Raw genomic sequence first — 16,475 nt, forward strand, 5'->3', positions numbered from 1 at the left:
AAGGATTGGTGTTCTCCTGGGGTGATGGGGACTTTGGGAAGCTCGGTCGTGGAGGCAGCGAGGGGTGCAACATACCCCAGAACATAGAGAGGCTCAACGGACAGGGTGTCTGCCAAATTGAGTGTGGAGCGCAGTTTTCCCTGGCTCTTACTAAATCTGGAATGGTGTGGACCTGGTGAGATTGACAAAAGATGCATTAAAGTAATCATTCATCTTCCGTCGGGCTTTCCAATCACTGTTAACGATTTGCTTTTCCGAACAGGGGAAAAGGTGACTATTTCCGATTGGGCCACGGCACTGATGTCCACGTGAGAAAGCCCCAGATGGTGGAAGGACTGAGAGGGAAAAAGATTGTCCATGTTGCTGTTGGAGCACTGCACTGTCTGGCAGTAACAGACACAGGACAGGTTTGTTCCGAGCGCTTCAAAAGCCGAACACCTCATTCAGACTCATTAACTGCCGTGGCATTGTTCCAACCCTTTCTACTTCTCTCATAGCAAGAAGGCACCTCAGCTATTTCACCTCGTATAATACCTCTCCACTGAGCAAATAATATAACAATAACAGATCACTTAAGTCTCAGTCTCAAAGTAGTTCTGCAGTGTGTCTTAATGTTAGAAAAAGTAAGGTGATGAAGAAAATCTATTTGTGAAACACTTGCTTGCAGACTGCCCACATGAAATCCAATCCTTGTTTTGTGCTTCTCACTTAGGTGTATGCATGGGGTGACAATGACCACGGGCAGCAGGGAAATGGCACCACCACAGTTAACAGGAAGCCCACCCTGGTTCAGGGTCTGGAGGGACAGAAGATCACTCGAGTGGCATGTGGCTCCTCCCACAGCGTGGCCTGGACCACTGTGGATGTGACCACACCCTCGGCTCATGAGCCAGTACTGTTTCAAACAGCCAGGGACTCCCTTGGGGCATCATACTTAGGTAATCCCTTTTTTAGTTAGTTCTGTCCTTGGACACTGTAACTGTACACTTTATAATGATGGTCTTCTTGGCTCCCTCACTGGCATCTTAGCTCCTCCCAGTTAGAATGTCAGAGAAAATGAAAGGAGGGATGGAAACTCTTTACTGTATTTTCTCATTCTATGCCACTGCAAAGGCATTCTCTGGAGGATTTGATACATTAGTTACATTTTCAGCTAAAGCAACCATGACTTAAACTCCCTGGGGCTTTTTTCAGTGAGTTAAACGACTTTGTCAGCCCTTTGTTTTCCACGTTTCCACCAAGGTCTTTTCCCCCCCATTTTTACGGTACACGTCTGGGCCTGTTGAGACTGTGACATTGTTGCTGGAGTTGACTGTGGCCACTTTATGCACAGCTTCTGATTTTCATGAAAGCTGCATCAGCCCACACATGAGTCAGATAAGAAGGCAGATATGGGAACATCGTCGAGAATCACCAGACAGAATTTTTTCAAATTAAAAGTTTTAGGTGTGCTCTCTTAGTAAAACGTGGTGATTGTAAATGTACATAATGGATGTTCTAAGGTATCAGTAGAGTTCAGCACCCCTTACACGGGCATCTTTAAAAGTCCAGATAGGATATGCAAGTTAAATAAGACCTCAGTCAAAGTTTTTCTTTGACTGTTACTGTTCACACACATCAGTGTTTATTTGTTCAAAAGGTTTTAAAGCAGTTCCTGCTGTCATGCAAATAATTTTCTCGGCGTTCACGTTACACTATACACGAGACAAGTAGCTGCTGTTGATTAAATTTGTTTTATTCAGCTGGTTGTTGAAGAGAAAGTGACAGTCAAAGATGCACGTGTGCTCTCGCGTGTGTTTCACCAAATTCTGCTCAGTTTTCTGAACAGACGGTAGTTACTTCATCATGTTAGTTGTATATGTGTTATCTTTCTTTCCCGGTTAGCCCTGGTAAGTCTGTAGTGTGAAGTGGGCTCTCTGTAACCTGCAGATCTTGACTGCTGCTGCAGTTACTTTTCTTACTTACAGGTGTTACAAGCTTGAACCCCCCCCTGTTTTGTTAATTCACATCAATGTTCGCGTCTCTCATTGTTTTGGTAGGTGTCCAATCAGACAGTGACTCATCAACGGCGAGCAACAAGATGAACGGGCAGAGCAGCGTGAAGCCAAATCGACCCTCGCTGGCCAAAATTCTCCTCAGTCTGGATGGAAACCTTGCCAAACAGCAGGCTCTGTCTCACGTGTTGTCAGCCCTCCAAATCATGTATGCGAGGTATGTGGTCTGCAGGTTTGAATCGTCCCATTCTAATGATGCAAGACTCACTGGGCAAAAGGCCAGTCTGGAGTGTTGGACATTCAGGGGAAACATTACATGATAAATATCTCCACAGTTTACTTAAACAAACACAGATCCAGGACAGGATTGCCATACTGTTTATTTAGCTCTTATACAAAAGCCATATTACTGCACTAACGAATTCAATTACATGATACTCGGGGTGTAATTCTTAGCTGGAAAAGGGAAAAGATGGTTGAATCTGCCCACTTTCACTGGTAGTTGTCATCAGCCAGTATTACTGTTAATGGGATGTGTTGTGTGTTGTCTCAGGGACGCAGTGGTCGGTGCTCTGATGCCAGCCAGCATGATTCTGCCAGCAGAGTGTCCCTCCAGCTCCCCTATTCCGCCCTTAGACTCCTCGTCGTCTTCCTGTGTCAGCGATGAAGAGTGTCCTCCTGTCCATCCTGAAACTGAAGAAGTGGTCAGCCCTAATCCCTGGCAAGACAAGAAGGGAGAGGTGAGCAACACCGCATGCAGCCATCAGAAAACTCTAGCCGAGTCTAGTCTTTAAACCTCAGCATGGTTTTATCTTTTAGTAAAATTCTGCAACTTTCTCCATCTTTATTCTGGTGATGAGTAAACCTATAAGATTTACCTGTTTTCATTTGACAACAGTCCTAGCAGCAAACAGAGTTTGATACTTTGGCAATCAATTATTAAGCTGCTCCATTGATGAAATAAAAGTAAAGAGCAACTCATTTATCTGTATATGTTGCTAAATAACTGATTAAACTGGTTTAATGGGGAAAAAGAGTCAAACATATGTTCATTCAGCACACGCTGAGGTCATATGTCATGTGCCACTTCAGAGATGTGTAGCTCTCCCTTCAACAGCTGACTGTGGCTGCTTGTCCTTGTTTGGTTATTCACTTCCAGAAAAGAAAAAAAAAAAGCGATGTCAAGGAAAAATGTCCCAACTTACGGTTATTAGTTGTAACTTACTAACTGCAAGTAGCAGTAACATGTTCTGAAAATAAAAGCAGGTTGTAAAACATTTAATACTGCACTGAATTATTCTGGTTCAAGTTTTCCAATAACAACACAGCGTGCTGATTTGTTAATGTAATGTGCTTTGTTCATGTGGAAAATGAATCATGTGTATATTGTGTGTGTGAGCAGGTTCCCACATCAGAAGATGCCGTCACCCCGTCTTCAGCTGTGACTCCCTCTGCCTGCGGAGCCTCCTCTCGTCCTTTTATCCCCGTCACAGATGACCCCGGAGCAGCCAGCATCATAGCTGAGACAATGACAAAGACCAAAGAAGTCAGTCTGTCTAGTTATAGACTGAGCATGCATATTTGATATCACGCCATTAAGCCGTCATACAACCGTCTTTTGTCTGTGTTGTTTCCTCAGGACTCTGAGAGTCAGAGTAAAGTGGTTGGGCCAGAGCCTCAGTACCTGGATGAGTTCACAAGTCTGCTCGTGCCTGATGACACGCGGGTGATGGTGGACGTGCTGAAGCTGGCAGTGTCGTGTCGTTCTGGGGAGAAGGGCAAGGAGGTGCTGTCCGCTGTGCTTTCTGGCATGGGCACAGCTTATCCACAGGTAACATGCTGCGTTCCCTAATTGACAGATGTGTGTTTAGGCCTGTAGTTTGTTCACATTTATCATTTCTGTGCTTCTGTGCTTTGCAGGTTGCTGACATGCTGCTGGAGCTGTGTGTCACTGAACTTGAGGATGTTGCCACGGACTCGCAGAGTGGCCGTCTGTCTTCCCAGCCAGTTGTTGTAGAGAGCAGTCATCCATACACAGACGACACGTCAACCAGTGGCACTGTAAAGATCCCAGGTAAAAGGAAAAAAACGAAAAACACTCATACAGGGGACTCATTTAAGCTAGAAATTCAAAAGAGCATGATCATTTTCAAGTATGACAACTTCTTTTGCCCTTTAGGTGCTGAAGGTCTTAGGATAGAGTTTGATCGTCAGTGTTCAACTGAGAGACGCCACGATCCGCTTACAATCATGGATGGAGCCAACAGGATCGTCTCTGTCAGATCAGGTGACGATCGGGTGACGTCATAAAATGCAAGATATGATAGAGTGAAAAATGAATGCGGTTACATGGTGTGTGTTTCAGGTCGAGAGTGGTCCGACTGGTCCAGCGAATTAAGGATCCCAGGAGATGAACTTAAATGGAAGTTTACCAGTGATGGTTCAGTTAATGGTTGGGGCTGGCGCTTCACTGTCTACCCCATCATGCCTGCTGCCGGTGAGCTATTATCAAAGCATACTGTAACAGAACAAACAAACTGGTACATAAACACACTGCCTTGGTATGCGACATTGAGCTTCTTTGTTTGTCCTCAGGTCCCAAAGACTTGCTGTCTGATCGCTGTATCTTGTCCTGCCCCTCCATGGACTTGGTCACATGCCTCTTGGACTTCAGGCTCAATTTTGCTTCCAACAGGAGCATCGTGCCCCGTTTAGCTGCTTCACTTGCTGCTTGTGCCCAGCTCAGTGCACTAGGTACAGAACGATAATCTAGATTCATTGTTATCAATCTTCAAAGTAGGACAAATGAAGGTAGCTACAACCTAGAAAATGTGTATAGAGATGTACTTGAATTATCTGTGAGAGATTATTTTCTTATGAATGTCAAATCCATTCCTCAGCAAGAAGTGTCATGTTTTATTATGTTTCATCTTAAAATGTTTAGCGGCTGGACACAGGATGTGGGCTCTGCAGAGGCTACGCAAGCTTCTAACCACAGAGTACGGTCAGTCCATCAACATAAACAGACTGCTGGGGGACAGCGAAGGCGAGACTCGTTCTATTGTGAGTACAATGTGAGATTAACTATCAAGAGACTTATTGAGTGTAGCCAGGAGGTTTGGCCCTATAGGTAATTCAGTTATCTGTTTAGCTTTCTGTAATGTTTTTACTTAAAAAAAAAAAAGTAGTTTTGACAGTGATATAGATGATGATCTGTGTTCTCTCAGAGTTTCACAGGAAGTGCTCTGGCTGCTCTTGTAAAAGGGCTTCCGGAGGCTCTCCAGAGGCAGTATGAGTACGAGGACCCCATTGTCAGAGGAGGGAAGCAGCTGCTGCATAGTCCGTTTTTCAAGGTATAATGCAGTGATAGTGGATTTTTATAGATTTATTTAGTTTTTAAACACATTTTTATTTTGTTAATGATTTTCTGTCAGAGGCTAATTTTGATATTTTGGTCAGGTCTTGGTTGCTCTTGCTTGTGACCTCGAGCTTGACACCTTACCCTGCTGTGCTGAGACCCATAAGTGGGCCTGGTTCCGCCGCTACTGCACTGCCTCCAGAGTAGCTGTAGCTCTGGATAAGAGAACCTCTCTACCAAGAGCCTTCCTGGATGAGGTATGTGTGGCAGGCTCCACTATCAGAGTAAGCCTTCACTTTTCTTCATCATGCTTTCACCTGAAAACATCATATCATTATCTTCTCTTTGTAGGTTACAAAGAAAATTCGCGAGCTTATGGCTGACCATGAGAGCATGAACGGACTCCACGAGAGTCACGACTTGTTCAAGCGTGAGCATGACGAGCAGCTTGTGCAGTGGATGAATCGGCGCCCCGATGACTGGACTCTTTCTGCGGGAGGGAGTGGCACCATCTACGGCTGGGGCCACAACCACAGAGGGCAGCTGGGGGGCATCGAGGGGGCTAAAGTCAAAGTACCCACCCCCACTGAAGCTCTCGCCACACTGCGGCCAGTCCAGCTCATCGGAGGCGAACAGACTCTGTTTGCGGTCACTGCTGATGGAAAGGTCTCAATCCTGTTTGCTTCTATCAAACTTAATAGAACCTGTTTGCACGGCTTGTAAAAACAGGGCTTTTTGAATTGATTTCATCTTCTCCCTTTCATTTTCAGCTGTATGCAACAGGATATGGAGCAGGGGGCAGATTGGGTATTGGTGGTACTGAGTCTGTGTCCACACCAACTCTACTGGAGTCCATCCAACATGTCTTCATTAGAAAAGTGGCTGTGAATTCTGGAGGAAAACACTGTCTGGCACTTTCCTCTGAGGGAGAAGTCTACTCTTGGGGAGAAGCTGAGGATGGAAAACTGGGCCATGGGAACAGAAGGTTAAAAACCACATCTGAAAGGATGCTTCTCCCTTCAATTTACTGTTCACAGCACCAAAGTGTCAATAGAAGCTTGTGTCATCATTTGAAGGTGAAGGATGAAAAATGGCGTAAAGCGTTGTTTTTATTTGGATTCCTTTTTACTTCAGCCCCTGCGACCGTCCTCGTGTAATTGAGTCCCTGAGGGGAGTGGAAGTGGTGGATATTGCCGCTGGAGGGGCTCACAGTGCCTGCATCACTGCCAGCGGAGAACTTTTCACCTGGGGCAAGGGTCGTTATGGAAGACTGGGCCACGGAGACAGTGAGGACCAGCTTAAACCCAAGCTGGTGTGTGATCACTTTGCTGACTTTCCCACCATACTCCAAATGTTGTGCAGTTAACATGAAACCGCTAACTGTCCGTGTGGGTTATCCAGGTGGATGCGCTGCAGGGTCACAGGGTCATTGATGTTGCCTGCGGCAGTGGAGACGCTCAAACGCTGTGCCTGACTGATGATGACATGGTCTGGTCGTGGGGAGATGGGGACTACGGCAAATTGGGCCGAGGAGGCAGCGATGGCTGCAAAATTCCCATGAAGGTAAAGCCGATTACTCGGCAATGTGTGGTTGAAGTGAGCAAAGACATCCCTTTGCTCTCCTGTGCCTTCTTTTTGTGGTTTCTTTTAATTGGAAGAATAAACAGGGGAGTCTCAAACTTACCAAAGTCTATCAGTCTTCAGATGAGTTTTCTGTTTCTTTGAAGAGTATTAGCCACAGATCCTGATCCAAGTGCTCCATGCTTGAACATTTGGGGGTCATTGGTAGATTTTGGAAATACTGTTATCCGCATTCTTACTGCGAGTTAGATCAGGAAGTCTGTAGCTCTCCCACTGCTGTACATCCCTGGTTATCTGAGCCGCTTTGTTGATACAAGTGTGATGTGTCTCAGAGAATGATTTTGCCAAACAGTATCGGTTTTGCTACATGAGGCTAAGTAGGCTGTGTTAGTACAGATCAAGTTGCATTAGCTGAGTGAAAGTACATGAATGAAAGGTTACTCATCTGAAGACTTTGGATCTTTCATTGGCTCATTTTCAAGGTTTGTATGTCTACTTCATGTTCGAATGAGCACTTTGGTGTTTTTCTGTAGAAAATCGAGACAGCAGTCGCAGGAGGTCTGACCTTTTCTAGTAATGTGTAACGCTTTCACCACTTTACAAGTCTGACCTTCATGCAGTCATGTTAATGCACAGGCACGCACTCCTGCTGTGGACCGCAGTTATTTGCTTTTCACAGAAGTAAAATGAAATAAAAAGTATAAGTAAATCTAGAACAATGAGTGCCAGAACAGCCACTCCTGTTATTTTTTTATAGAACCCCCACACTGGTAATGGCTCATCATCTGACACTGTTCAACGAGTCTGTTAAGTGTGCCCGCTTTTTTTAAATTATAGCCTATCTGCTCCATGCAAATACATCCCAGCTCCCATGCTGTAGCATTTCTCCTTCTATTGTCTTATCTTCTATAATTTTTTTCTCCCCTGCTTTCACGCAGCACCATCTTGTATCAAGTATTGGTCTATTTGTAAAATGGAGGACAGAGGAAATATTGAGCTATACAACTTGCTTTTCAGGAGAGAAACTAAGTCTAAGTAGGAGATATCCACACAGAAGTTTAAACTAATGTCTGATGTAAACATTTTATTGTACAATACAAATGTTTGTTTTTTTGTATTTTATAGGTAAAGGTCATATTGAATCCCACAAATAACATTACACTATAGATTTTTAAACTCTTTAATTGAAGATAAACTAAACAACGATGGGGAACTGAAGGGACCACAGCCCATAATTTGTGTGGTTGGATGGGGCTTAGCGTTGGTGCTTGTGTTAGTGCTTGTGTCACATGATGGGACACCACCAATGTGTTCAGCTTTTTGCCAGGTTAGGGTGTCTCGTGCAAAAACTGACCCTACAGATGCACAAACTGCTGCTGCAGTCCCTGCTGTGAACACACAGTACGAAGGTGACCTTTATGACTGAATCCAAATTAAGTGAAGGATAAAGTTTTTCTGTTGAAATGAGTTGAAAACAACTGAGTTCATCACTGTAGCTGCAGTAAAAAGGGTTTTACATTTGGCTTCATAGTGAAACCATAATGTCTGCTGTACGGTCATAATCAGCTATAATAGTTTAAACTAAGAAGACACAACATGGATATAAGGGCAGAGTAATACTTCCAAGAATCTGCTCTTTGCTGGCAACTGATGAAGATTCAGGGCTAGAGAAACGGTGTCACTGGTCAATGGCCCCATACCACAGGTGCCTGGCAATAAATCAGGTTTCTCTTCACATGAAAACCAGGCGTTTGCTTCTCCAGTTGCTGCACATTTTAACACATTAAGAAGATATTTGAATCGGTAAATGGCAGAGAAGTTGTAAATTGAGGCCAATATGTGAAAAGTCCCTTTGTGAGGATCTTTGTTTTTTAAATGCATAGATACTTAATCTGCTTTCATTTACAAGTGCATAGCATTAGTCAACAGGACTGTATCATTTAGATATCATGTGCTTTGTGGTGTTTTTAGCATTGTTTCTGATTTTCCACCATTAGATTGACTCTCTAACCGGCCTCGGCGTGGTCAAAGTGGAGTGCGGCTCCCAGTTCTCTGTGGCGCTCACAAAATCTGGAGCAGTTTACACATGGTATGTAAAGTCTGGTACAGAGAGGATCTGAAACGGCTTTTTGTGGCAGTATTGTCAGTGATGAGAGGGCTCATTTGTTTGTTTTTGTATTGTGTCACGTAAAGGGGGAAAGGGGACTACCACCGGCTGGGCCACGGCTCTGATGACCACGTACGACGACCCAGACAGGTGCAGGGGCTGCAAGGGAAAAAGGTCATCGCCATTGCCACGGGGTCACTGCACTGTGTTTGCTGCACAGAGGATGGTAGGAAGAACCTTTTTAGAGGAGCTTATTGTGCACATTCTTATCATTTGTTATCACTGAATTACAAATGCAGCTTTATAAAACTCTTGCTGTCTGTGCCCCAGGAGAAGTGTACACGTGGGGTGACAATGATGAGGGCCAGCTTGGAGACGGTACCACTAATGCCATCCAGAGGCCGCGGCTGGTGGCTGCGCTGCAGGGCAAGAAAATCAACAGGGTGGCTTGTGGCTCTGCTCACACTCTCGCCTGGTCCACCAGCAAACCCACTAATGCAGGGAAACTGCCTGCACAGGTGCTGTCTCAGCTCTGAAAATAAGTTTCTCCAGTAGATGGCAGTAAAGATATGCAGTCGCAAGCGTGTTAAAATCGGCAACTTTCAGACCTAATTTCCATTCCTGCTGGTTGTCAAACGTTTAATCTTGGTGTGGTGTTTTAAAGGTTCCCATGGAGTACAACCATCTACAGGAAATCCCCATCATGGCCCTGAGGAACAGGCTGCTGCTGCTGCATCACTTCTCCGAGCTTTTCTGCCCCTGCATCCCGATGTTTGACCTGGAGGGTCGGCTGGGTCAGACAGGCCACGGCCCCTCCGTTGGCTTTGACACACTCAGGGGCATCCTCATCTCCCAGGGCAAGGTGATGAAACACAAACAGCCACATAGAACAGAGACAGAAGCATAATGTAGAACTAAAATGGAAATGATTGATTTTTCTATTTTTGCAAACAGGAGGCAGCTTTCAGGAAGGTGGTTCAAGCTACAATGGTGAGGGACAGGCAGCATGGACCTGTGGTGGAGCTGAACAGAATTCAGGTAAAAAGACAGGAAATCCCATGATCACTGTCTTTTTTCCAAAGCGCTCTTGTTGTTCCTGTAGTTTCCTGCCCCTCTCCCACAGTGTGGTTATGTTCCAGACTGGCTCCTGAGCATTTCATGTGATGTCTTTCATAAGGGGATTTTTAAATTTTTTTAAATGGTGTGTGATCAGCATTCCTTCCTCTCTGCAGGGAGTCCTGTTCCAAGTTCTAGACTTTACTCCACAGAGTCATGTGTCCATTCTATCAGTGGTGAAGAGAAAGTTGCCATATCCAGCCATTCATGACAATCAGAACTTTCCATCTAGCAGGAGGTTATTAAGAGTGGAACAGAAACAAATCATTGTCTTTTTTTCTTTTCTTTTCTTTTCTTTTCTTTTTTCTTTCTGCTCTTGTTTGCCCTGCAGGTGAAGCGTTCCCGCAGTAAAGGGGGCCTGGCAGGTCCGGATGGAACCAAGTCAGTGTTTGGTCAGATGTGTGCCAAAATGAGTTCATTCAGCACAGACAGCCTTCTGCTCCCTCATCGTGTGTGGAAGGTTAAATTTGTTGGTATGTGTTCAGGCTCACATTGCGATTCTTACCCCTCCCTAAAACCTCTCGGATGAATCAATCTTCCTTTCAAAGTATTCAAAGCATGTTGGCTCAAAAGTGCCCTCACCCTGTAGGATTGAAACACACTTCGTTTTCCCTCAGGCGAGTCTGTGGACGACTGCGGCGGAGGCTACAGTGAATCCATTGCCGAGATGTGCGAGGAGCTGCAGAACGCCCTGACTCCGCTGCTCATTGTCACCCCCAACGGCCGCGACGAGTCGGGCGCCAACAGGGATTGCTTTCTGTTAAACCCTGCAGCCAAGTCTCCTCTTCACATGAGCATGTTCCGCTTCCTAGGTATACTGCAGTTAATCTCCCAGTCAGGTCTGCGGTGGTAATCCTCGGCAAACAAAACAAAAATGTTTTTATGTAGAAAAAAAAAAGGCGCCAATATTTCATGTGCATTTTCACTGATAAACCAGCTGGCTCAACTGATGAGCTTGCTTAAGTTTTGTTTTTTCCCGTTGTTGAATGTATTTTTTAACAGTGTTTCAGGTCTTTGTTCTTGTTTGATCTGTGTGTAATGTGCTCTGCCTTGCTGCATCTCCAGGAGTCCTCCTAGGAATTGCTATCCGAACTGGAAGCCCTCTTAGTCTGAATCTGGCAGAGCCGGTATGGAAACAGCTGGCGGGAATGAACCTGACCATCGCTGACCTCAGTGAGGTGTGTACAGGGCCCTTCCACCTCAGACTTTCCATGTGTGTGGAATTATGGGAAATTGTTTGTAAAAATGGTCCCAATGATGAAACCACTTATATGAACACATTTCTTCCTGAATTTGACTCTTGTAAGTCCAAAGAGAATCTATTAGTTATCCATTCCCAACAAATGAGTCAGTAATATCCACTCTGCCATGTCAATGAAAACTCTTGTTGATTTCCTAACTTGAAATTAAGAGTAATGATGCGGTAGCTAAGATCTGCACAATTTATTTTGGGGGGAAAAAAACAACAAAATAAAAAAACACATCTTAGCCCCCCCCCCCCCCCCCCCCCCCTTCTCTCAGTAAATGGATGAATTACAACTCATTGACACAACAAAATATTGTTTACAAAGCCATCCGGCCAGAAAAAGGAATACCTCTCCTCGTGTCAACAGTTACACAACACCTCCAGCTCACATGATCTGCATTACAATGTACAAAAACAGCACATTCCTGTACATTTTTCTACAGATTAAAACCTAAGCCGGTCTGTTCGCGGTGCCCTACTGGTACAGAGTTCTCCAGATATTTCTGGAGACTCTCTCTGTACTCGTTATGACGGGTGTTGAAAGAGGTTTCCATTTTAGTAAGAGGTTGTGAGCCACACTCTTGGCTTGTATGAAAGAGATGGCGTGAGTCCACTCCTGCCCTCACGCTGTGATCATACGCTCCTGAACCATCTCTGAGAGAATAGCAGAGTGGGGGGAAAAAAGCCTTTCCCCACTCAAAGATGCTTTTGTTTTGTGGTTTTGCCCTGAGATATTAGAAAGGTTAGATGGGAAATGACTTGAGCACAAGACAGAATGGATTGCTGCTGAGCTCACGGGATTGGTGGACATGAGAGTGCTCACATACACACACAAGTAAATGAATGTTCAGAAAATAGCAGATTAATTGGAAGTAATTAAGATTGAACAGAGTTTTGGTGAAATATATCCTGTAGTAATTTGCTCCATTATCCTCAGGTTGATAAAGATTTTATTCCTGGTTTGATGTACATCCGGGACAACGAAGCTACAGCGGAGGAGTTTGAGGCCATGACTCTGCCCTTTACAGTGCCCAACGCAAGCGGCCAGGACATCCAGCTCAGCTCCAAGTACTCCCACATCACCCTGGAGAACCGAGCAGAATATGTCCGACTGGCAATTAATTACAGGTGGGGAAAAAACAGCTCAATGCACAGAAATAAATTGCAACTGAGTTTATATATATATATATTTTTTTTTAATCTTTTTTTTTTTTTTTTATGTGTTTTTTGTTTTATTCATTTAATGCTGCAGACTCCACGAGTTTGATGAGCAGGTGTCGGCGGTGCGCGAGGGAATGGCTCGAGTAGTTCCCGTCCCTCTGCTGTCGCTTTTCACTGGTTACGAGCTGGAAACCATGGTGAGGGAGAGCAGTTTTCACCTGTGGAGTTGCCTTTGTTCTCTGGCTGTTCACAGATTTACATGGAAATCTTTCCTTGTCTTCAGGTGTGTGGAAGTCCAGACATCCCATTACACCTGCTGAAATCGGTGGCCACTTACAAGGGCGTCGAGCCGACGGCGCCGCTCATCCAGTGGTTTTGGGAGGTGATGGAGTCCTTCTCCAACACCGAGAGGTCCCTTTTCCTGAGGTTCGTTTGGGGTCGCACACGGCTGCCCCGCACCATTGCTGACTTCCGGGGCCGGGATTTTGTTGTGCAGGTAACTCAATGGACACAATTCTATGAGCAGTGTTTTTGTTTTGTTGTGCGAATTTTTATGTAAAAAAGAAAAGGACACAGGAGTTTTGCGTAAACTCCTGAAGCTTCTCATTTGTTTTTATTAGCTGCTTCTTTGCACACATTTAGATTTTTAGGCCAAAGCTTTGACTGCGGCACAGCTGTGACCCGCTGCTAGTATTGATGTATGTTAAAGCTGCTCTGATCAGTCATCAAAAAATTTGATTGGTGGTCACTAAAAAAGCTAAATCAGAGGGTCCAATCATTTATTTTCAAGGCTTAATATCCAGGTCGGATCTATTTTTGTCAGCATGTCTCTATCTAGTCTCTGTTGGACGTCCATGTTAACCAGCCGCTGTCCCTCTTGGTAAATCACACATACCAAACAGAGCTGGCTAGCCAAGCATCGCACTGTACTTACACACATCAAGCCGGTTCCGCTGTGCTGGCTTGATGTGTGTAAGCACAGACGAGGTGGGCCTGCTTGTTGCTACTTCCCTTGCTGGCTCGGAGGCGTATCAGCAGTGAATCACCTTTGACCTTCCGTCCCACTTCTGTGCTTTCAGCCTTATTTTGGTCCTGACCTTTTTCAGACGTGTTGCCACCATCAAATTCAAGACGAGCTAACGTTTTTCATGAAATAGTACATTGTCTCACTTTAAACATTTATGTTTTCTAGGTTCTATTATGAATTTTGGTTTAAGAGAGTTACAAATCAATGCTTTTTCTTATGTGCACATATTACAGTGTTTTTAGGAATAAAAAAACTCACACTCTAATATTTTGTTGGGCCACCTTTAACTTTGACCATGGCATGCTTTTGTCATGATGCCATTTTGATGAGCTTATTCACGGTCACAACATCTTTTTCCATCCAGAGTCGCATTAATTTCTCACCAGGTTTTGTAGAAAGTGTGACCGTTGTGCAAAGTCTTCTCCAACACATCCAAAAGATTTTCAATAGGGTAAAGGTCAGAGCTCTGTTGTGGTTAAGCCGTGTGTAAAAGGTCTCGTGTTGCCTGAACCACTCTTTTACAATTTGAATTGGATGAATCCTGCCATTTTCAGCATTCATATGCCCATCATTCCGTATATTCAGTAGTCGGCTGATATCATTTTTGAGTACATAACAGTGCTGAATCAAGACCTTATTAAATAAAGCAACTCCATCATTTATACGTAGTTGGGTCCAGGCAGTAACTTGTTTACCCACATATTTCATGTTGTCTTGAACTGTGTGGTCTCTCTTTTGATATTACAGCAATGCCTCCAGCACATGACATGGAGGTGCATGTCAGCAACAATACCAAATTCTGTTTGAAATCCCTGATCATGAGGCCATGTAAAGCTTCATAGCAAACCATCTTCAGAGTGATTCGAAGGCATTCTACATGCTAATATCTTTTGCATTTGTCTTCAGGTGCTGGATAAATACAACCCTCCTGACCACTTCCTGCCAGAGTCCTACACGTGCTTCTTCCTGCTCAAGCTGCCCAGGTACTCGTGTAAACGGGTGCTGGAGGAGAAGCTGAAATACGCCATTCACTTCTGCAAGTCCATCGACACAGACGACTACGCCCGCATCGCCCTGTCAGGAGAGCCTGCGGCCGACGACAGCAGCGAAGACTCCGATAACGAGGACGCCGACTCCTTCGCCTCCGACTCCACGCAGGATTACTTAACAGGACACTGAACCTTTTCACAGAAGGGCAGGTCAAAGATGCGCTGCCACAGACGAGCTGCATTAATCTCACCCGATGATGCACACATTCAAACAGGCATTCTGCTAAGACACAAAAGTCTGTGGGGGATGTGCAATGAACTTTAAAAGCATTAGAAGTTAAAGGCAAACACCAGTTTGCTCTGATTTAGTTTCTTTAAAATGAAGCTGAGCGATCAGCTGCACACGTGATTGTTGTGTTACATGGGAATTACGTATATTACTAAAGTTACAAAGTTGGAAAAAAAAAAAAAAAGGCTCCAGCCTAGCACTGTGGTAGATTTTTTCCCTCTGGTTTGTGTGAATTACCTGTCCCTAGACTGTATATAGAAATTGATGTGCAACAAGAGTAGTATCATTTTTGTTTCTTGGTAACAGCCATGTTTCTTTATATAAAATAAAGAAAAACATTTTTAACTCAAACTCAGTGTTTCTCACATGGCTCACTTCAGTCAGAGCCCACTGAAGAGTCATTTTAAGATTCTTGTATTTACCCTCTACCTTCCACCATGTTTGTGCACCGTCTCCTTAAAGAATGTATATAATATGATCGTGCCATGTATTCACAGAAGGTCTCATTCCTGCATATTAAATGTTAATAAATTTACGTTAATAAATAAAGCAGAAAAGAGTAAGGATTTCATTTAATGACACCCTAAGCTGTGGTTGTGTGTTTGTGCTTTGTAGAGGAAAATTAAACACAAGCTGATGCAAGCAGACATCAAAACCAGTCATTTTTTTTTTTGCTACATAATTCTTTAAACACTGTAGTCTGGATTAAGCTCATTGTTGCATTGTAATGGCTGTTAAAAATGTGCTCTATCTATGACACTATTGCACTGAATTCTTCCAAACTAGGTCATTTAGGTTTTCCCCTCTAACTGCGAATTGAATCTTTTGTTTTTTTTCTTCTTCTTTTTCCTGTTTTAAGAATCCCATTTAATATATGGAACAAAGGTTATTGCAGGACTGTGGTGGGAGCGTTACCCTTTAGCCTTTTGGGATTAAAGAAATCTAATTGCCTGTGTAACATAATGGTATCAGCAATGTGAGGGGCAGCACCTCCTCATGCTGGGAAAAAAGGTGATGCAAGGTTACCCCCACCTACTCTTCACAGTACTGACAATAGTACGTTGCCCACTTTAAGTGTGTGTATAGAATAGAATTCAACTTTATTGTCATTGCACATGTCACAAGTACAAAGCAAGGAAATGCAGTATTGTACCTCTTGTAATTTCATGCAAAGCTCCAGCCAGTCACGAGAAAAAAACCCTCTGTTTTATGTAGGTTGGATTTGGCTTAAAAATCATTAGCATTCCTTCTGGACTTAGTGTGCCCCCCCCCCCCCCCCCCCCCCCCCCCCCCCCTTACCTCGGTAGTAATAGCTAAGTACAAGATTCTGGTGGGAGTCAGGTGCTCTTCAGCAAAGTTCAGGCTAAAGACAGGCAGAGAGGAAAGAGAGTGCTGAGGAATGAACAACCTCTGTTTACGATTGAGTGTTAAATAGGAAAAAGCTCTCCTAACATCAGAATCTAAGAATGACCATGCTTATAAGAGTAGGCATTTTTTAGGATTTTTGGTTTATTTAGTCCAGTACAGTTCATTCAAGAGCTGAATTTTGGATATTTCACAAAAACCTTAACGTTTCAAAACAGGACACACAAATTGTCCTTGGTGCA

At 44.1% G+C, this 16,475-nt stretch overlaps 1 protein-coding gene across 2 annotated transcripts in view; it reads left to right on the plus strand.

Moving 5' to 3' along the window:
• Positions 1–15,449, plus strand: part of herc2 (HECT and RLD domain containing E3 ubiquitin protein ligase 2) — a 43,459-nt gene extending 28,010 nt beyond the window's left edge. For both annotated transcript variants that reach the window (XM_072390067.1, XM_072390068.1), the window contains exons 62-91: positions 4–175; positions 263–407; positions 713–938; positions 2,040–2,211; positions 2,548–2,734; positions 3,397–3,540; positions 3,634–3,825; positions 3,915–4,068; positions 4,174–4,281; positions 4,360–4,491; positions 4,590–4,748; positions 4,939–5,057; positions 5,222–5,347; positions 5,454–5,609; positions 5,704–6,018; positions 6,123–6,337; positions 6,487–6,664; positions 6,754–6,915; positions 8,931–9,022; positions 9,127–9,266; positions 9,371–9,558; positions 9,705–9,902; positions 9,995–10,078; positions 10,488–10,629; positions 10,774–10,968; positions 11,222–11,334; positions 12,340–12,530; positions 12,655–12,760; positions 12,847–13,059; positions 14,497–15,449. In XM_072390067.1, coding sequence (XP_072246168.1) covers positions 4–175; positions 263–407; positions 713–938; positions 2,040–2,211; positions 2,548–2,734; positions 3,397–3,540; positions 3,634–3,825; positions 3,915–4,068; positions 4,174–4,281; positions 4,360–4,491; positions 4,590–4,748; positions 4,939–5,057; positions 5,222–5,347; positions 5,454–5,609; positions 5,704–6,018; positions 6,123–6,337; positions 6,487–6,664; positions 6,754–6,915; positions 8,931–9,022; positions 9,127–9,266; positions 9,371–9,558; positions 9,705–9,902; positions 9,995–10,078; positions 10,488–10,629; positions 10,774–10,968; positions 11,222–11,334; positions 12,340–12,530; positions 12,655–12,760; positions 12,847–13,059; positions 14,497–14,769 — 4,997 coding nt within the window. In that variant the 3' untranslated portion in view covers positions 14,770–15,449. The remainder of the gene's footprint in view (positions 1–3; positions 176–262; positions 408–712; positions 939–2,039; positions 2,212–2,547; positions 2,735–3,396; positions 3,541–3,633; positions 3,826–3,914; positions 4,069–4,173; positions 4,282–4,359; positions 4,492–4,589; positions 4,749–4,938; positions 5,058–5,221; positions 5,348–5,453; positions 5,610–5,703; positions 6,019–6,122; positions 6,338–6,486; positions 6,665–6,753; positions 6,916–8,930; positions 9,023–9,126; positions 9,267–9,370; positions 9,559–9,704; positions 9,903–9,994; positions 10,079–10,487; positions 10,630–10,773; positions 10,969–11,221; positions 11,335–12,339; positions 12,531–12,654; positions 12,761–12,846; positions 13,060–14,496) is intronic.
• Positions 15,450–16,475: the final 1,026 nt, after the last annotated feature.

The sequence above is a fragment of the Leuresthes tenuis genome, unplaced genomic scaffold (genome assembly GCF_036924035.1).
Source record: "Leuresthes tenuis unplaced genomic scaffold, fLeuTen1.0.hap1 SCAF_7, whole genome shotgun sequence".
NCBI classification, from domain to species: domain Eukaryota; kingdom Metazoa; phylum Chordata; class Actinopteri; order Atheriniformes; family Atherinopsidae; genus Leuresthes; species Leuresthes tenuis.